At 30.2% G+C, this 22,766-nt stretch overlaps 1 protein-coding gene across 1 annotated transcript in view; it reads left to right on the forward strand.

Moving 5' to 3' along the window:
• LOC106468948 (ras suppressor protein 1-like) overlaps positions 1-17,630 on the forward strand; it is a 36,194-nt gene extending 18,564 nt beyond the window's left edge. Inside the window, exons 5-9 of the mRNA XM_013929401.2 lie at positions 983-1,101; positions 4,134-4,216; positions 10,645-10,759; positions 12,440-12,572; positions 14,623-17,630. Of these exons, the coding sequence (XP_013784855.1) occupies positions 983-1,101; positions 4,134-4,216; positions 10,645-10,759; positions 12,440-12,572; positions 14,623-14,716 (544 nt within the window). The 3' untranslated portion in view covers positions 14,717-17,630. The remainder of the gene's footprint in view (positions 1-982; positions 1,102-4,133; positions 4,217-10,644; positions 10,760-12,439; positions 12,573-14,622) is intronic.
• The last annotated feature ends 5,136 nt before the right edge of the window (positions 17,631-22,766 follow it).

The raw sequence follows: 22,766 nt of genomic DNA on the forward strand, positions 1-22,766 counted from the left end.
AACGAAATTTGCTGAACCATCATTGACATTTACGAACATTCAAAACATTTCCATAAATTTCTTTAATATTCTTTTTGGCTACAGAAGCATTGTTTCCCTTCTTGTATTCAAACAGCATTACATGCCAAATGTGTATCTCATCATAAGCCATCACTAAAAGGAATTAGAGTATACTAAACTTTACACATTATATAGGCTACACTAACATGACATTTAGGCAGTTCTTTCAACTATTATATGTGATGTTCGCTTTTTTTGGGAGGTGGTTAATGAAAGTGTTCCAAAATGCAACATTCATTTCTTGATGACCTAATACATACAAAAATCAATACTTAATAAAAGACAATACATGACAAATTTTTTATTTCATTGTTATTATACTTATAAAAGTTAATTAATTCAGTGTATGAAGTTAATGAGAAGCTAGGAGACATCAATCCTAGCAGATTTTGGTTTATTTGCATTAAAATATGCACATTTCTGATGTGAAAAAACAGAACTCAAATATTATCAAATGCATTGCTGTTATGCTAGAACACTTTAGAGGGTATTTCTAAATATCATCTTTCTTAACAGCTGATTATGTACTGAGAAAATATGGTTTTCTTGATATTATGAAAAGGGAGTTTCAGTACACAATGTACCATCATGCTACTCACTTTATATGAGCAATCTGAGTCTGTCCAAGTCAAATTAAAAATGTATTTTTTTGAATGTACAATAAGAATATTTTTAAAATATCACCTGACTTTTGGTGGGAATTATATTTGGAAATATAATTACAAGATGATTTGTAAAAACTTGTGTATTGTGAAACTAGTTAACTGTTTTAAGTAATAGTTTTCTCTATAAAACAAAGAATCTTCCTGAAAGAAACATATTCAAGTCTAATCTAATATGCTGAGAAAATAATGCTATCAGGTTGTGTTCTATTTACTGAATTTGTCATGGTATATCTTAATGTTTCATTGTCTAATTATAGGATGAACAGACTGTACTCACTTCCTCGAGGGTTTGGTGCTTTTCCCCAACTTGAAGTTCTTGATCTAACTTATAATAACTTAAATGAAAAAACTCTACCAGGCAACTTCTTTATGTTAGGTATGTCAGGTTCTAAAGTTACAGTTCTCGAATGTACTTGTGCAAAAGCAGCTATACTAAAACCAAATTAGTTTTAAGAGTTTCTAGTATGTTCTTATAAAATATGTAAACGAACAATTAAAAAAAAAGGTCATTGGATGGGGTGGATTATTTTTATCACGGAACACTGTGATACGAAATAACAAAACTAAAAAAAAATAAAAAATTTCATAATTTTTATTTGTTTTCAAACATCATGATTTGTGTTATTGTATCCAGATATAAAATTACATGTAAGAAACATAATATTTAAGAACAACAAGGGATCTGTTAGTACAAATAGGTTATCCTAAGCTGGGTTGTTCTAAAGGCCAACTATCTTGTTTGAAAAATAAAACTTTCTTAGGTGAAGATGACTCCTATCCCTCCAAAATTTATATTTATGCTCCCTATTTGTAATATCATCACCAGTAAGTAGAATAAAAGATGATGCATTGTCACTACCAATTCCCTTAACAATATTAAACATCTTGATTAGATTCATTTGAAATCTTTGTTTTCTCCTCGAAAACAAATTCGGAGATCTTAACCTGTCCTCATATGAAAATCTTTTCATCTCGGGTATCATCCTAGAAGCTCTATTCTAAATCCATTCCAACAATTCAATGTCCTTCTAAAGGTAAGGAGCCCAAGACTGAACATAATAGTCCAAATGTGGTGTAACAAGTGACCTATACAATGTAATTATAACATATTTACACTTGTATTCAATATTTTTGTAGATGCAACCTAACATCTTATTTACCCTACCATTAGAAACAGCACACTGTTTGAATCTGTTAAGAGACTGATAGACCAGAACACCAAAATTATTTTCTTTCAGGACAATTTCCATCAAAATTATATTGATAATTCAAATTATGATAACCCACAAGCATTATCTTTCATTCATTTTAATTAAAAGCCATCTGCCATTTATTTGCCCAACTCACCAAATGATTTAAATCCTTTTGTAAAATAGCAGCATCTTCACAGCTAGCAACCCCAAGACCTAAATATCAAAGGCAAATTTAAGTAATTGATCATTTCTTCATCATTATCATTGATTTAAATCAAAAAAGAGCAAAGGTCCTAACACTGATCTCTGAGATACCCCATTTGTAGCATTAGTACAGTTTGACTGAACTACATTTATCACAACCTTCTACTGTTTTGAATCCAGCCACTTTTCACTCCTGTGAGCTGACTTATTCCCCAAACCTACAGTGACTGTTTTTTAACAAGCATTTTATTATGAACCTTGCCAGATGTTTTCTGAAAATGCAGACACACCAAACCCCACCCTTACATGAGCAGTAACCTCTTCAAACAATGTCTAAAGATTACTATATCAAGATTCTCCCCTAGTAACACCATGTTGATTTTACAACAGAATTTAAGGTTTTTCAAATGACTTTGTAAAGCATCTTTTATCAAACTCTCAAAACTTCCCCATTTTTGATGTGAGACTAATAGATATATATTACCGAGACAGTTTTTATCACCTCCCTTGAAAGGAGGAATAACATTAGTCAACTTTCAACTACATCCTCGGCACCTCCCCACTATTCAAGGACATACAAAAATAGTAGCAAGTGGCTTATGTAACCCATCTTTAATCTCCTTCAAAACCCTTGGGAAAAAAAGCTGGCTCAGGATCCTTATCATTCTTTAAACTTCCCAATTTTTTCATAATCCTTTTTTACTGCAAGATGAAAGTGTGCTTTTGACAATTTGTAAGTTGCATTCAAAATTCACAGACAAATCTTTAGTAAAAATATTTTATTAAAAAAATCTGATTTTTTGTATACAAGAGATTTGTAATGTTTACTAAAAATTTGCCAAATTTCATGAAGATGCATTTAATAAATTTAGAATTATAGTAAACATTATTTTTCCAATATGGTATTGCTCCATTGGACCAATTCCATAAAAAGTTTGTTAACAATCTCAGAATTAATGTTACCATCTTGTTTCCATCTAGCAACTGTTCAGGAGGAGAAATATTGCTTAAATCTTCATTTACAAAAATTGAAGAAAAAGTAGAATTTAATAACCCAACCATCTCATAATCATCAGATATGAGCCTTCCCTTATCATCCTTCAAAGGCTACTCTCATTCTGACATTTTGTTTAACCCTTAGTATATTTAAAGAAATCCTTACTGTTAATTTTTACATTTTCATCCAGCATTTTTTCAAATACCCTTTTTGGTTTCCTAATTTCCCATTTGACCAAATCTCGTGACCTATAGTCCTCCAAGTCTCCCATTATAGCAGTCAATTCTAATTGTTTTGGATTTATGATGCTTTTCTTTAATTTTATCCCTGAACCCTTTGTGAAGTAGCGTAGTTTTTACTTGCAGCCACCATTTTTTTCTATAAGGAACATGTCTATCTTAAATATTTAAAGTATTAATAACATGGTCATATAATTTATTATATGTGTAATAATAAAAGAATTAATAATTTAGGGAACTGCAGCATCAACAGAGGTAAATATTCTTCCAAATAAGTGTTCAAAATGTACGGAAATCCAAAATTTTGAGGACCATGGAAAATTGGGAAGGAAAAGAACAAAAAAGAAAGGAAGAAGTAGAAAAATAGGTTAAAAAAAACTTTATATTGAATATTTGGTTTTGTTGCTGAAGTTGCACCACCATGATGATGATAATGTCAGTCAGTCAGACGCTAAAAATTTATAAAAGAATTTTAGGATTCTTTATTGCGGGTATGAGGAAAATCTGTTACTTTGAATGAACAAGTATTTGAAATAAAAAAATTTTGCTGTATTTACATATATTGTAATATCATTGTAATATATTGTGTGTGCATGTATTAACTACATTGAACTAAGTACTCTTCCTGATTGGTTTTATTAACACCTGTAGATTCAGGATAAAGATTTTAATTGAATAATAGAGGAAGCTATAATTATTTACTTTTATGCTTTAAATGTCTACATTTTAGTTTATTTTTAGTTTTCAAAGATACCATATCTACTTTTTTATTTAGAAACGCTTCGAGCACTTTATTTTGGTGACAATGATTTTGAGAGAATTCCAGCAGAAATTGGTAACTTGAAGAACTTGCAGATTGTAAGTGTTACATTTTCTTACAATCAAAGTAAAGTGTTAGTGTTCAGATTATTTCATTATATTTTGCTGAATTTAAGATATTTTCTTATTTTTTTCATATGTTGTTTCAAAGTGGTTTTCAACTTATAACTTCTGTCACCTGTTTGTCTCAGGTGTCTGATCTATGACCGTGCTTTGTTTTTGTAAATCAAAATATATTTTGCATGTTATAAAACCTGATGGAGATTTTACTTCAACGTTAAATATATCTTATAATATTTTTCAGTAAATTGATGTTGTTTTTCATACGTTTTCTAAGATATTATATTGCACTGTTATATAAATATTTATTGATTATCCTCTACAGATTTGTATTTTAAGCTTTGTTGTTAGGCCTCAATGTATAGAGATAGGCATAAACACTGCCTAAAATTGTAGGAACTGTAATATTCTTTGTAGAGAACATTATAAAAAATTTCACAAATAAGTTTGGACTGTATAACTGTGTTAAATAAGGTATAATACATCAGAGTTCATGAATATCAGTCAAAATTCAAACTAAGTAATAGAATTAGGTTGTTTGTTGTTTTCTATTAGCATTAAAATAGTACCAAGTTGTAATGTTAGTGTTAAGGACTAACTCATTTTATTTCAATGTAAACTCTTACTTTTTTGACTCACTTTTGATATCACAATAAGGCACATTGTATATTTGTTGGCGTTCTATTTTACATTAATAAAACAACACATAAAAGGATGGATGATGATGTTTACAGGTAATTTGTGGGTCATCAGTAGTCATTATACTTTAGATGTACTTCAATACTCACATTATACTTTAGATGTACTTCAGTACTCACATTATACTTTAGATGTACTTCAATACTCACATTATTCTTTGGATGTACTTGAATACTCACATTATACTTTAGTTGTACTTCAATACTCACATTATACTTTGGATGTACTTCAATACTCACATTATACTTTAGATGTACTTCAATACTCACATTATACTTTAGATGTATTTGAATACTCACATTATACTTTAGATGTATTTGAATACTCACATTATACTTTAGTTGTACTTCAATACTCACATTATACTTTAGATGTACTTCAATACTCACATTATACTTTTGATGTATTTGAATACTCACATTATACTTTAGATGTATTTGAATACTCACATTATACTTTAGTTGTACTTCAATACTCACATTATACTTTAGATGTACTTCAATACTCACATTATACTTTTGATGTACTTCAATACTCACATTATACTTTAAGTAGTTCACTTAAAATTCTGTTGCCCACATACTACACTTACCCTTGAAGGCCTGACTTTTTCAAGAGTTTAAAGGACAGTTTTTAAAGTGATACAAATAAATATTTTCTAGGCAGAATGTTAACATGCTACAAATGCTTATATCATCAATTTCATAGAAAAAAAAGTACCCATTACGTTTTTATAGTTAAGATGATTTGACACTAATTTTGAATATAAAGTGTAAACAACCATGCTTAACCCTGGTTCAGGGTCAATGGCAACCAGTGAGGTAATCAGTTCCAAAGAGACTATGACAGTACATGTAACTTAAGTGATAAAGAAATTGTTCCTAAAAAATAATAGGAAATAAACAAGGATGTATTTGTTGTACAGTTTGTTAAAGTTAATTATTACAGAGGGTGAGCTTATGGGTATAGTGAAAAATCAAGGTAAAATTATGTTTCATTCTGTTGCTTTTTTTTCATGTATGTATAGCAATATATAGAATTATCAGTCCATATTGTAGTAATTTTAAGGTGTACCCTTTCATTCTTTTATTGACTTCCATCTGGTGAATCACTGTAGGTTAACTGGAAAGAGCAGCCATTAATAAGTGGTGATCATTCTAAAATTCTTATGTTTATTAGTTTTCCCACTTTTGTGTTTAAAGTGGTTAGAAAGATGAATGTTATGTTGCTCCTCCAGTAGCACAGTGGTATGTCTGCGGACTTGCAATGCTAGAAACCGGGTTTCAGTACCTGTGGTGGGCAGAGCACAGATAGCCCATTCTGTAGCTTTGTGCTGAACTTCAAACAAACACATGTTGTTTAGTATTTCATTTATTTATTGAAATAATCTCAAAAGAAAAAGACTTGTCTGTTTTTCAGGCTATTTTGCCATCATAATCTATTGGTATCTTTATGGACTGGATATGTAGCAGCTGTTTCATAAGATATGTACTACAGATGTTGCTAAATTTGTTGATTTTATTACCTTCACTTACTTTAGACATGGCTGTGGAAATTGAAATATTTGGTAGAGGTCATGAAGTACTAGAAAGCATTGTGGGAGTGACTGGAATAGTTCTTGGCTGAAATCCAGGTTGTCTTATTGTCAAACATGCTAGCTGGGCAAACAAGTGCTTTCCTCTGTTTGTCGAGGTTATCTGGTTTTCCATAGTAAAATTTATTTTGAAAGTCACACCACATCACCCTGTTTTGTAACTATCTGGATATCCATATTTCTATTTACTGTTGCAACCTGTATTGTGCACTGCAGCCACTTTAGCATTTTTGATATACAATGTCGTTATCGACATTTCTAGGCTATTTTTTAGAAATCAAGCAAATTTTGCAACAAATTTGTCATTCTAATTTTCATCCATTTTTTTCCTAGCACTTTGTTTGTTTTAAGGCAAAACCACATTCAGCTATCTGCTGTGTCCACTGCAGGGAATCAAACCCTAGACTTTAGGATTTTAAGGCTGTAAACCTACGGGAGACTTATTCAAGCATGTTTTATTGTTTTAGCATGTGGACAAATGGTAGGATTAGCTTTTTTAAATAAATAAAAAATAAATTTATTAAAAATTTAATTTGAAGCTTAAGTAGGATAGTCATGAATTTCAACGAAGCATTTTATTAGCCAAGAATATGCTTTGTAATTAAATATAGATTATGTAGTAAGGCTCTTAAAATCTGGTATTTTGTTGAAAGGAGTAAAGAAGATAAAACAGTTAGTGTGAGTACATGTAGACTTCATGTACGTTTTTAGAAAAGCCTTAATTTACATACCATCATTTCATATTTATTTCCTACAGTTCAAATCTGATTAATGAACTTAAAACAATTATTAATAATTTCAAAATGTAAATCACCAATGAAAATGTTGTCAGTGTATTGAATCCAAAAACAAGGGAATCTCAAAGGCTGAATCAAGGACAACATTATCAATCTGTAACATAAACAGGTTTGTTAAGACAGGAACATGTGTGCTACACTGGCTAATAAATTTAAGTTCAAAATAAACAAGTCATATAGATGAGCATTCTTTAAAGTTGGTGTTTTCGTGGTGTTTACTGGAAATTTGTTTACTTTTGTTGTTATGAAACTTGCTATGTGCTAATGATACACAACAATTTAACTAGTAACTGCAGTTTCTACAAGACTTGCACTAATCTCTGTACTCCAGAAAATGAATGTTAGTATAGAGAAGCTCTACAGTCAACTTTTATTTCATATATGAAAACCCAAAATTATATTTAAAAGCATATTTGTTACTAGAGATGTCTTTAAATATGTAATATCAAATCCTGCAGAGTCATGAATATTGATAGCAGTGTTTGAAGCCATGTGTTCCAGCTTAAGCAAAAAAATGCATAAATTTATGAGTTCTGATAGAGCTTAAATTGTTATACTGACACTCATATTGCTAATTTTACTTGATACAATGATATAATAATAATTTTTAGTATTGCTGATGTTTAGAGTTTGTTTTACTTATTTAGAATTTTGTATATATTATTATAAGTATTAAACATTTATGTTACTTCTACTTCATCATGAACACCACTAGAACTCAGTAAATAGTTTCACCACTTCAACTGTACTGCTAGTTTTGATCTCAGATGTTTAGATCTCAATAAAAAATGTTTTAAAATGTTCTTTTAGTTAAACAATAGGCATGTTTAATTACACATAATTTAGAAATGATGGTGTATAATGAAGTTAAAATATCAAGTATAAATTTCCCACTTCACTTACAGTAAATATTTGTTATATTTCATTATCTGAAGTATTAACATTTTTTTAACTACACACACATATCAGTTGAGAATTGGAAACAGTGTTCAACTATACTGTAGTGATTTCTTTTTTCATAAATATAATTGTTTGATTGTTAAAGAATTTCATGGGTCAAGCTAGAAGTCAGATACTTCTATATATTACTACAATGTTCTGTTTATTAGATATAAAATAACTTTAAAATATCTAAGTAGATGATGGCTAGTTATAAAGTGATTTACATAAAATTACATTAACTCAACTAGTACAACTGTTTGTGCCAAATATGAACACAGTTTCTAAGCATTAGATAAAAGTAGCAAAGTTTTTATACACCACATTATTTTTAGCATGTTTTCTTTATATTACGTTTAACATTGTTATATTTTCATGGACAGTTCAGGTACTATTTTATTATGTAATCTGTTATTTTCATAAATATTAGTTTTTGGTTGTACTGTAGGAAAATTACTGCTACTAACTCGACACAAGTTAAACGATAATGTGTCTCATAAATTGTCAAAGATGTCACTCCTCTAACATTAGAAAGTAGGGGTGGCTTAATGAAGTGTCTTTGTTAAAAAAATGTGCTAGGGAGAATTGGAGAAAAAAATACAGGCATCTTATACTAAGGTCACATTTTTCAAATAAATTTATTGTATGAGAGTAGTTAAAGCTAACAGCTAGTGTTTCTGTGTTCTTTAAGTAAGATATAATATATTGTTTATTATTGTTACTTTCATTTGGAGCATTGTTTACATTATTTAGTATGTTGAATCTCACTATTGTTTAACTTTATTTATTGTCTATTATTATTAAATTTTTATTATAAAGATTGTTTTGCATTGTTACTTTAATATATGTATTTAGGACTCATCTAAATCTCTTACAGTAGCTGAACTTTGTGAAATATTATTGGAATTATAGCTCAAAATATTGTTAACAGTAAGGTTACCCAACTGATAAATAATGCATTCTAATCTTTATAAATAGAAGAGTAAGAAAGGTATATTTAATCAACTATACTGAATGGTAGGTTGATTTGTAGTACATAACTTGCTCTAACTGGAAGGTAATGTTAATTAGTAAAGTATTGTAAAGAAAGAATAACACTTTTTACATAACTTGCATATTAATAAGGTTAATGGAATTAATATTTTATGTGAAAAATGGTTCTTGTCTGACTGTCAGTAATATTTGTGAGCTATTGAATATCTAATAGTTGAATGTAAAAATAACTGTCACAGTTATGATGTGATCTAGATATATCTAAAATCTAGTTTTTGATATTTATTTTGCTCATTGAAAGATTCATATAGACACCAGACAAAAACCACAAAATTGTTTTGGGGTTAATATAAGTTACTCATATATTTATTTTAAGTAATTTTAATGTTGTTGTAATTTCATTTACATTAATAAATATCAAAATGGAATAAAACAAATTATTATAGTAAGTACAGAATGAATGGAAATGTGTCCACTTCTTAGCCTTTAGCTTCTTTCAGTGGTCTCAAATCATTTGACTCTGATAGGTATGGATCCTATACAATGTTACATATAGTTCAACTATACTAACAACGTACTTAAACAATTGATATAAAATGAACTGTATACACCATTAAAACTTACTAAGACTGTAGTTGGTTGCAGAAAAATAAAGGCATGATTTAGGTTTTTAAGAGTCAACTATAAAATTTCTTTTTTAAATACAAATGTATAATCCTTGTTTTTAAACATGATTTGTTTTAATTTTATATAAAGAATTGTACAAACAAGTTGTAGTGTCATATGATACAAAAATCAGTAAAATACATGTAGAGATAACTTGAATTTTGAATTTAGTAGCAACTTAATTAAAACATAGAAACTATGCCTAGCAGGTTTTCAATGGAAATATTGATATCATCATAACAACAGGGAGATATAACATTTTGGGGGGGGGTTCTTAAAATAGATTTTAATGCTTATTTGTTAAGGGTTATTATGTTAGTAGTGATGGATATACTATGTTCTCTATAATATGTGGTATTTTTCAAATATAGAACCATTATTTAATATAAAAACTAGTGTCTACAGTGAAATATGCTAAATACTGTAATGTTTTCTTAAATTAGAGTCCCTGTTTTTTTGGTAGTTGAAGAATATAGTACAGTAAACATCTAGAAACTTTGACAAATTTAGGACACATTTTAATAAGTTAAAAGTTTTGGGGGGATGTGGAGTTTATGTTTTCATGTCTTTAAATATACATTATATCTTTCTCACTTTTTTCATAGTTTTTAAAAAAATTTTTGACGAGTTTTAAAAAACTGGTGTATTTATGTAACATTTGATAATTTTTAAGTTTTCATAAACAATCAGTGAAATTTTGTTATTTATTTGTACTTCAGTTATGTTTTAGAGAAAATGAGTTGATAAGTTTGCCAAAAGAAATTGGTCAGTTAACACGCTTGCGAGAGCTACATATACAAGGAAATGCTCTTACTCTTCTTCCTCCTGAGATGGGTAAGTTTTCATCATTCAAAGCAAGAGATAGTTTTGTTATTGATGTAAGTATCTTAAGATGCAAACTAAGGATCTTACAAGTTATTTTAATTTACAGTAATTTACTTAAACAAAAAGCTAGATATAAAGTGTGTTAAATTTCTCTTTGCCCTGGTAACTGAACAATGCACTCTGCTGAACATTGAATTCGTATTTGGAAAGATTAAGCAGAAAGAAGGTTTCTTAGTCTTGTGATGTTTATATATCTTAACAGTAATTTACTACAATATACTGAGATACATAACATTTCTACAGGTAGAGATATTGTTTAGACATATCATTATTATATGCTAAAATGTTATACAATCTCAGCTTGAACATTGCTATTTTAACATGAGTTGATTTCATTTCTCATGCTTAATTCCTCTTCTTTATAGTCTTCTAGACACTTATAAGGCTAAGTTGGACAACTTTAGTTCCAAAGATTTTTCTAATTAGCATTTTAACTAGTTGTTTCTGTGTTTTCATGTATACTCAGTTCTTCATAGTTGTTTGTACAATCAAACACAATCACCAAAACAGTAGTTACTTCTCTAATAGAATTCTGCTCTGATAAGTTAGTTTTCAAAATATTTGGCCCAAAGGAGAAGCTCTATTTACTTTGATCAGTTATATGGTGTTAAATCAGGGTAGATTGCAAAATACTTACTTTGTTAAATCTTTTACCCAAAATTGAGAATTATGCACATATTAAAAAGTCATTAGACCTCTTGTGAAAGATAACATTTATAAGTATGTGAGAAATGAGTTTGTTGAACATACTCAGTAATCCTAGTTTAATAATTAGGCTAAAAGCTGTTGCTCTTATATATCATTTACTACCAAAGTCATGTGGACATTTTATGTGACTTTCAGGCTTAGGAAGATCAAAAAATGTCATTGTTTTAGATATAGTTCTAGTGAAAAATTTAACATATTATTTGTAATGTTGGAAGATTTATCATCAGCAGTCTATTTTATTGGACCTACATGTAAAATTTAATTTAATTTTCTGAAATACTATATACTCTTTCCCAATATAACGATCATTATATTTCTTATTTATGATTGCTATTGAAATTTCTTTTGCTTCAAATATGGTGGATAAATCATTCTTTTCCTGAAGCTCATGTTTACGATTTTACAGTATTACAAATTGTAAGAAAATCATTGCTGTGTGCTAGCATTAATTTGATGACTTTCTTTAAACTTGAAGCAATGTCAGTAAGCTAATCAGGATATTCACTTAGTCATAAATGATACACTTTGAGAAGAAAAAAAAAAGAGGGTAGGATGGAAAGTAGAAATAGTGATATGAATTTTAATATAAAACATGCACCTTCCTAAACTATCATAACAATTTCTGTGTGAAACATTATTCTCTATTAGAAGAAAATACCGTGTAGTTTTCGACTTGTGCTTAAAGTAAATGCCAGAAACTGTGTAATGTAAAATTATGGGTAACGGAGACTGGAAAACTATAATTGGTAATTATAATTATATATTAATTGCCTCTTTTCTTTGCCACCTGCCCAAAATTTACATTTCAACATTGTAAAAGTGTGTTTAGAAATAGTGATTTATTTTGCTAAGTTTTATTTTAATTATTTCTGAGTTATCTCACAAGGTTGTGTTTTATACTAACACTAAAATCCATGACAGGGAATCTTGACTTGATTAGTCAACGATGCGTTGTCAGAATGGACAACAACGAATGGCTTCCACCAATAGCAGACCAACTGGCAATAGGAGTGTCTCATGTAATAGAATTCATCCGCACAGAAACTTATAAGTTGTAAGTACAAAACCACAAAGAAAATCATTTATATACACCAAGGTCAATTTCTCTCTTGTGTTGTGTAGGATGTAGGTTGAACCTCTGGAAGAACTGGATTTCAGATCTGGTGGTGTGGGGTTGAATCCATGCAATTCCCTTGATATACCAGATGTATATTAACAGCAAAATTTATGTATGTTTTAGACATTTTAGTTTTACAAACAATATGCAATCCACACATACTTTATGTGACTGCTGATGTAAAAGTAGAAAGTAAAATCCAAAAAAAATGACTTAGTACATAAACTTAGTTTACTGTTTTCAAAAGGCACCAGATGTTCATATAAAAAATATTTGAACCTTTTGCTATGGTAGACATAACCTTTAAACATTCGTAAGTACTTTGTGTAGTATACAATGATTTCAGTATGTTGAAAATAATAACTTCAGTAAGACTTTTGGTTATTACTGTTCTATATATATAAGAATAAGAAAATGCATATCTAGATATGTTTAAAAATTTATTATTCCTGCTAGCCTAATATCATGAACATAATAATTCAGTTTTCACAAGCCTTCTTAATGACTTAAACTTACTTTTGTTAGTTTTTTGGAACAAAACTTACTTAAGTTATGTATAGTTTTTACATTGGTTTCTTTTTTGAATTAACTTTAAGGAAGATAAATGCAGTGAAATAAGCAATAGTAATTACTTACTTTATGATATTTGTATATATATTCTTTAAACATAAAAGCCTCTGAGTACTGATTGGGTAGACATAACTATGCACCTTTATAAATTAAACATTGCATTTTCAGTATATATTACTATAATTACTGGTTTCTTTAAGCACATATTCAGTTTAGTTTGAAAGATAACTGCATAAGTTGTTGTATAAAATATTTAATATTTAACCCTCAACTGGTAGGGTGGGGTCAGAATGACGTACATTTATGTTTCAAGTTGATATTCCAACTCAGTTAGTGCTACTCTGTACTTGATATTTTCTATACACTATCCTCAATCAGTTCTTGAGTGTTGAGCAGTACAGATGTACTATAGCATTTCTCTTTCTTACTGTTGTAATCATTTGTTTGTTTGTGGGTCATTCTGACCACACTGTACTACAAAGATAATATTTTTGAAACTTATTACACATAGATCATTTTGACCCACCCTACCATTTGTGATACAAATAATTTACCATACCAGATGAGGGTTAAAATCCATTTTGTGTTGTTGTTTCTCTGAAGATACATTTTCAGGTTTTTAAAGGTATGTGCAGAACATAAAAACAGATTACACAGGCCTGCGATTGTTTTATTGTCTTGAAATGTTTACATGTTCTACAGTAATTTCTGAACGCTGAATTCTAAAATGATGCCCCATTTTCTCCACCCCGTACAGATTTTTCACAAAATGTCATATGTACTTTTTTCATAAGTGAATCATTTTCATTGAAATTGGGTCATATTTTTTTTATGCTTAAAATGTTGACAACCACTGGCTATAGATTTATCTAGACCACTCGTGACATGAGTCTTATCGATCGTTCTAGAACCCATAAGAAACACACATAAAAAATAAAAAAATGTTCATTATGGTAAATGAAATAATAATTTGATCTAAGTAAGAGTTTTTTTTTTAAACTTGTAAAAAATCCTTACGTGATAAAAAAATTAATAGCTAAGTAGCTAAGTTATGGGAAATCCATTATTAAAACCAAAACAACTTTTATGAAGTTTAAATTCACAGGCCTGTGTTATTAATATATTGTACCTAATTATTATACCAGGATTTAAAAAAAATCTGTTTTAAAAACAAGAAGACACAATGAAGTCTTACTTTTTTCAAAACTTAGTATTACTATTATATGTGATTGAGATTATTGTGTAGATTGGGCCTTCTTATGTAAAAATTATAAAAATTTTTACAAGTTAGTTATAGAAAATATTGTCAAAATTAACTTATATTTGATTTCTTGTTAGATAAATCAAAGAGTTTTAATGATATCCTGAAAACATGTTTTGAACTGATTATAATTGACATTTTGTTCTTTTCTTTCAGTATTTATGATCGGAATGCTCAACAAGGAAACACTGCACCCCTAAAGACTAAGGATAAAAGTAAAAAGATCAGCCGCAAAAGGGATCATAATTGATTTTCTCATTTTCTTGTGGAACAATACTGTGTTGATAATTCCTATGTTTAACATTTAAGTATACAGAAAAAATATCTCAACCATATAATTTATTTAATATGTAACCTGTGCGTCAAGTTTTTTGGTCTGTTTTAAATCTTCTTTAAAAAATGTTCACCTAAAAAATATATAGGTGCATCCATGTGTTAAATAGTTTTTTTGAGTTTATTTGTAATTAAAATACTCTTTGTTTAAGATGGTAACTAGTAATATGTCATTAATTTGAAAGAAAAGATTTGGCTACGATACCATGTACTTTAAATGTACAGTACGCATATGAGAATTTATTGGTATACTCTGATTTCCAAAGCATACACATGTTGATCTGAAAATGAGAAATACTGGACTTTATAAATATTACTATGTGTATGTAGAATTAATAAGTGCCACAAACATTGTATTTACAATTTTATACTTGTTCTTTAACTTGGCTAAAGTATAGTATATTTTTAGACACTCGTTCTGTAATATTGTTAAAGTTTGAACCTTACTGATAACGTGTATAACAGATGGTTTTTTATAGTTCACACTGTTAATGGCAAAATATGACATCTTGGTGTTCGTTAAAGGTGATATTATTTACAACCTGTCACTCTTTGTCCAGTCGTCTTGAAATTTTACTGGTTAAACATTTCTATAAAGAAAACATAACAGTAAAATCACCTTTACTTTTCTCCACATTTCTTTTAATGGAAACTTGAGCTGGAAGTTGTGGATGCTGTTTTAATTTCTCCACCAGGTGTTGTGCAATATATTTGAATTTCAGTTTTTAGTGTCTGTGGTTTAGCTGCTGTCTTTTTCTTTAGTCAAAGCTATTTTTGTATAGCCTGTAAGATACTAAAGTAAGAAAAAACACAAGTAATACAGTAAAGAAGCTTTGTGTATCTCATTTCTAGAAAATAGGAGGAAATCTGAATTCATGTTATAAAGTGGGTTTTACCTCTTTCAAAACAAACCTTGCTAACAAGCTTTGAACCATCATGATCAGGTCAAAACCAGAGTGAATGACTGCCTTATGAAAGGGTTGAAAGCATATCAGAGCTTTTCATTAGGGGCAAAAACCCCATTATATCCAATGTCAATACTAGTTATAAGCTGTATCTGTGTTTGGATAGGAAACGAGGGAATCCTTAATAGCTGCAGCTGTAATTAGACCTCTAATCGATCAAGAGTTGGAGCTATGAGCTAAAAGTTTGTACTTGAAAAACAACTCTGAACCATTCTATGAGCCGCTATGCCATGGCAAAAAAAAGATATTTGTTTAATAAGATTTTTTTTCCTTAAATGTTTATTGGTTATATTGGTTATATCCCAGTAAGGAAAAAATAATAATTTGTCAATTTGATTTATATATATATAAAATTAGAACTAAATTGTAACTTGTGGTCTTCTCTGCAAGTTTTTGACTCTTCATTATGCAGTATTAACGGTAACTCTGTAGATGTAAGTCTTGACTGATGTTTTAAACAATTTATGACATCTATTATGTTGGTTCTCAGGGTTATTTGTAACATTTCTCAATATTAGAAATTTCATTACAATTTTTTTCTACAACTTGTTCTTTTATAATTGAAAGATGAAGTATAAGACTTCCTTTTTTTTCAGCTTGTTTTTTGTACTAGCTAAGTTTTAAAAGTGACACCTGGTGGGTACCTTCCTGGCTTGCTCATGCTTATACACAACGAACCTTGTTGGATATTTAAGAATTATTGGTTTTAAGAAATTATTTTTTTTTGTATAACATAAATGTATTTTTTACCTTCCTCTATGGATTTTCATTATAATTTGTTGTTTACAAAATGTGAAACTCATTTAAATTATTAGAATTGTTAAGGTGTATGAAAAATTTAATTTACCTTGTTACAAACTTGCAAATAACTGTGAAAAGTAATTTTTTCTAAATGTTTCCAAAACTCGTTTGAGAAACATTGTGTGTATTCATTTTCAAAAAAGATAAATATTGATGTTAATTAAATTACATATGGTTGATGTCAAACATTTTCTTTTATTTCTATTTGAAACGGACACAAAATGTTAACTTCCTGTATGTGTCTATTTTAATATAATATTTTAAAATTTTTAATTTTGTCATGTGGTTTCTCATAATCATTTCTGGTATTGTCTTTTACTTACATGTAGTGTCTGTTTTGTTCTCAATTTTTTAATGTGATGCATTTATTGCAGTGTTGTTTTTCGTGTTTATAGGATGTATTTACCAATTGTAGCCCCTTGCATGTAGATTGAGTTGTGAGCCTCATTTGTTCTATAAAACAATGAGAGAGAGAGAGAAAAAAGGACAAATACAAAAAGTGCAATATATCTTACATCACTTTTACCATTGAAAAGTGTTCCCAAGTGGGACAGTGATAAGTTTACAGACTTACAATGCCAAAATCTGAGGTTTGATTCCTTGCAGTGGACACAGCAGACAGTCCAATGTGGCTTTGTTCTAATAAAAACAAACGAACAAGCATTGTAAAGTAAACTTGTGTTTACAGCTCTTTAAAAATTTACAGTGAGGTGGACTTTTGGAGTACATCAGTTTACATGAAATAAGGGTTGACTATTTTTCAAATTACACTTATTTATGTGCATTTAAATTTTTTGTAACCCTAATTTTGTGACATAACTAGTATTAACTGTTTAAGTTTTTGTGTTCCTTATACCCTTTGATTCCAATAGCTTCATGAGAAAGATACCAACTCTCTACATATGCATATATATATTGATTTATCAGTTTTAGATAACCCATTACTACAGCTTCTTGATAAAATGTAGTTAATATTGTTAACTCTTTATATACATATTTTTGAGTGTATGAGTTTCTGATACAATTTTATTACTATAGCTTTTGAATAAAATGTAATTTTTTATATTTTTTAAGTGTGATTAGTTTCTGCTACCATTTAGTTACCATGGTTTCTTGATACAATCTAGCTGGTGTTGTCTTTATATGTATTTTATATATATAAATAATTATTTTAAATGTATTTTCTGGTATCCTATGGTAACCGTGGTTTTTAACTATAACCTAGATGGTGTTAATGTTCTTGTTTTTAGTTTCTGGTTTATTTTTTATATTTTTAACAGCTGATTTGCAAGAAAAGGCACATGTTTTGACCAGCTTTATAAAATTGATTTATTGCACTAATTTATTTCAGTCTGTGACACATACATCAATTGTAGAGTGGTGTAAGGTATGAAGAATGAATTTCGAACATTTATGACACACCTTTTGGTCATGGAGCTATTGTCCTCTGATCGTAGCAGTCATCACATTCATACCAGATACAGAAGTAAATGTATGTCAGGTTATCTTTCCACATAACAAAGTATTATATGTTGTTTTGAGTTCACAACATGCATATTCATGCTAACTTTGAGGCCCGGCATGACCAGGTGGTGAGGGCGCTTAACTCTCAATCTGAGGGTCGCGGGTTCGAATCCCCGTCCCACCAAACATGCTTATCCTTTTAGCCTTGGGGCATTATAATGTGATGGTCAATCCCACTATTCGTTGGTAAAAGAGTAGCCCAAGAGTTGGCAGTGGGTGATGATGACTAGCTGCCTTCCCTCTAGTCTTACACTGCTAAATTAGGAACGGCTAGCGCAGATAGTCCTTGTGTAGCTTTGCACGAAATTCAAAACAAATAAACAAACATGCTAACTTTAACAAAAATTTGAATTATGTGTAATATCAAAATGTATGGGGCTTATTAACTATTGGAGTTCCATAATGGAGAAATTAGACTGGTGACTTGTATACTTTAGATCTCCACAGTAGGAAGTTTACCAGTTGCCTTATGTATCTATGAACCAATGAGACATTTTATTTAATTTCTTGGTATGTTTGGAACCGTTCGTCAGTGTTAGGTAGGTGTAATTCCAACCAAGTGAATGCCTCTGAAATGCCAGTTTCCTGACAGCTTTACAAAATGCAGCATCCTTGTACGCTTTGGTTGCACCTTGATATCTAACCCTTGGTGTTAACAAACCAACAGTGCTATTACTAGCACAAACTTTACATAGCATTGCAAACTTCCAAGTTTGTTGCCATGTCACTGGTCCCAGTTTCATTATGGCCATATCACTTGCAAAACCTTCCCTCCCATCTGACACTGTTCATAGCATTTTGTGCCTTGCTGTATAACATTATTCTGACAATTGGTCAAAGACCCTTGCCACTGCTTCTTCTGTTTAACAAACAGATAGGTCACATAGCTCTCTCTCACAGAAATTAATGGAAGTTTGTATTATGTTGATGGTCTGCCTCTAACTGTGTGAATGTCTGCTCAGCTAAAAGCCTGTGGGACTTATCACCCACACCACAATATTCTCTTTATAATGAAAACAATACCGAGCACCTTATTTGGGACGCATAGCCTATCTAAGTGCAAACTTGCATATATCTTCTAAGTTCATAATGTCAATCAGTCTTCCTGCTGGCAGCATGTTGATTACCCTGCAAATTCCTTACTGCTTGTATTTTTGTGTACATTAATTGTATCCATTTCTTAAGCCCTTAACTCATTTTTGACCAAAATACATGCATATAAACAAAATTTACCAATGAAAAAATCATATTTTAAATTTTTTATGCTTGTACAAGCATTGTTTACAGTGCCCTAAGTTGTTGTCAGTAGCACAAATTTTTATTCCAAAAGTTGATTTGCACCCTGAGACCATATAATAATCTTATTCTTTATTGAAAAAAACATGTGTAATTGATTACATTTTCAAAGATGAACAAACACGGGTGTCTTTTCTTGGAACGGGCTTTTAGTAATCTCTTGGAAATAATAACATCAATTTAACCTATCTGTTGGGTACTTCTTAATAACCAAGGTTTTTGTTAATTCATATGATACTTGTTTTACATGTGATGGAAAGTCATTTCTAATCAGGTGACTTCTGACTGTCGAGTATCAGTTATTTACTGTTAATTAAATCCACATTTATGAGCTACTAAGCACTCTTGTTTACATACCTGGAGCAATTTTAAGGCACTTCAGTATAAAGCTTAAAACTAATCCAAATGTTTCACACACATTTATAACTTATTCACTCTAATTGCTAAAATACTTCCAGTGGCCCAAATATTTCTACATTTTATAAGTCCTCTCCTTAAAAAAGCACTAAAATTGAAACACTTTGTTTCTGGACATATTGGAATGTTGATCTGAAGAAAATGTAAACTTTGACCTGGTTAAATAACTGATCATTTCATGGATTGATCAAGAAATCATTTAGGTAAGATTGATGTCATAAAATGTGAAAAAAGCCACCAGATGTAGATCTACAAACATATCAGGTAAAGAACATTTATGGTCTTGATATGGTAAATATTAACGTTATTGGTAATGAACACATTTTTTTTGTAAATAGAGCACAGGTTGCTTCTGTGGTAGAGGTTTGGATTTTAGAGCTGGTGAGCTAGGTTCGATTCTGTGCAACCCCCCCCCCCAAAAAAAATTCCCCTGCACTTTAAACTGTGGGTGCCTTATATGAATGACAGTCAGTTCCTTAGCAGAGGTTATGGGTGCTACTGAATGGTTGCCTTTCCTCTGGTCGGTACGTAAAAATTAGGGATAGCAGTAGATAGTCTTAGTAGATTTGCCATAAGTACAAGTACAAATTTCCAGATGTGACTGTTCCTATTATATGATCTGAAAGTTTTCTCTTATGGTCTCCCCCTTTTATATACATATAATTTAAATTTTCACTAAGTAGCACTAGACTTATCCCTAAAAAATATGTTTTTTTTTTCCTTGGAGAAACTGCTGCTGATTTTATTAACATAAGGGTTAGTTAATTTGTTAACTCAACTATCTAAAAGACATTTTTAAACCAGTGTTGTTGGTTTTGAAAGTTTGTATGTTATTAAATATAAGTTGTAACAGCCATGATATATTATTAACCCACCTGAGATTAACTCCTGGTGCTCATCTTGCAATCTACGGATACCAAAGTCTAAACCTGGTGTTAGCCATGCTCGCCTTTTTAGCTGCAGAGACATCGTAATGTGACAGTCAATCCTACTATTTGTTGGTAAAAGAGTAGCTTAAGAATTAGTGGTGGGTGCTGCTGCCCAGTCAGAAATATCAAAATTAGGGATGGCAGTAGATGAGCTTAGTAGCTTTGCCATCAACAAAACACAAACAAAGTTAATGTCTGCTACATTTAAGTTTTAGCTGCTACAATTTATTATGAGCCCAATTGATATTAACTTCAATTATATGTAGATAGAAGATACTATTAATTTTTGTATTTGGCTGAAGATGATACTGAATAATAAATAATTATTGAAATATTTTGTATTATTTGTTAGATTAAATTGTGATGATATAATGTAAATTGTGCAATGTTTTAATATTAGATGCTTTTCCTGTTGTTGCTAGACTGGGTTGTTATAATTTCTAGTAGGTCTTTAAGTTCAATGATGTATTATTATATGCTACTATTGTATTATTTGTTTCATGTGTATTTGGGCTCTGATTTTGTTATGATTATGGTTATATATAAAGATTTCTTGGAATTGCAGTTTTTTCTCCTTAATTTGGTGTTTTTAAGGTATTAAAAGAGACATGATGTGTTATTTATCTGTTTTGAAGGTAAAATTTTGTTGATTGCTAGGTAGGTAGTGGAAATACAGATCATGGTAATACAGGGTATTTTGCCAGAAAATATAATTAACTCTTTCTGGCTAGTTGTCAAAGTGCAAGTTTAATTTTTTCATATTGCACATACATGATGCTTTATTGTGCAGTTACAGAACTTTTAACTCTAGGTAGGACTTAGAATAACAATTAGATTTATTCTATGTTTGTGTAAGAACAGATTATTAGCACTGTAACAAATTTAACTTCTGTATGCCAAATGCTTTTGATACTAAACTACCAGGTGTCTTAAATAAATTTTTGAAAGTTTAGAGTTGGCTTATGGATAGATAAGATTATTCTTGCTATATTTGTTTAAGTTGATAAAAGTTTAACACGTTTCTACACATGTTTAGAATCTTACTAAAATTTAAGTCTTTTGTTCTTTTATATCCTATGTAGAGAAGTGGAAAATATTTGCAAATTTATTAAATAATGTGTTTTAAAAGTAAAAATATCCTTGAGATAACAGCTAAAGATGCATTTGCTGTTGTAACAATAAATATAGGATAAAAAATGTACTGTTACGTCTCTGTGTTCTTTTGTTAATTTTCCGTAGAAATTCTTTCCGAAGAACTTAAGCGATACAAGTCAATTCAACTCAACTCAACTTTGCACTACACTTAATTTCCAAAGTCACTTTAACTTAAACACACGCTAGAATTCACAACAATTCATGCACTTTACTTATGGTGCCTAGAGCTCGCTTGACTCAATTATCTGTCTCTATATCTCTCTGTCTGCAATTCAATTGTTCCCGTCACTTTATTTGCTGGCTTATATACTATAAGAGCGTGAGTCTAGCAAACGCTAGGATGTTCCTCGATCTTTCTAGATACTCATTACGTGTTACCAGGGTCACGTGACTTCCACTGTCTTAACACTGCCCCTTCCTTAGTATTGTTCATCCCGAACAATAGCCACTTAAATTAAACCAACAGATAATTAACAATAACTTAATTAAATGTACAGAATTTACAAATACAAAATTAAAATTCAACAAAGTCTCTTAATTTTATGGGACGTATCTTCTTTCATACTGGTCTCTGTCTCGTTGGCTTCTTCTTGTACTGCATGTTTTGCACCATTCTTCCACATCTTGCCTCATACCTATCCAGTAAAATCTTTGTCGTAGGTGACTCAATGTCTTCTTAACTCCAAGATGTCTCCTGTTAAACTATCATGGGATTGGACGCAACACAACTTCCCGTAACTTTCTCGGTATAACCGTTTGCCAAGTCGTTACTTTCCCATCTGCAGTTTTCCATCTCCAGAGAAGAATATCATCTTCAAGCCTCAACTGGTCCCTTTGTACCCAATAGTTCTTTGTCACAGGGCTTAAACTAAACGCCTTC

This window comes from Limulus polyphemus, unplaced genomic scaffold (assembly GCF_000517525.1).
Source record: "Limulus polyphemus unplaced genomic scaffold, Limulus_polyphemus-2.1.2 Scaffold3231, whole genome shotgun sequence".
In the NCBI taxonomy this organism is placed as follows: domain Eukaryota; kingdom Metazoa; phylum Arthropoda; class Merostomata; order Xiphosura; family Limulidae; genus Limulus; species Limulus polyphemus.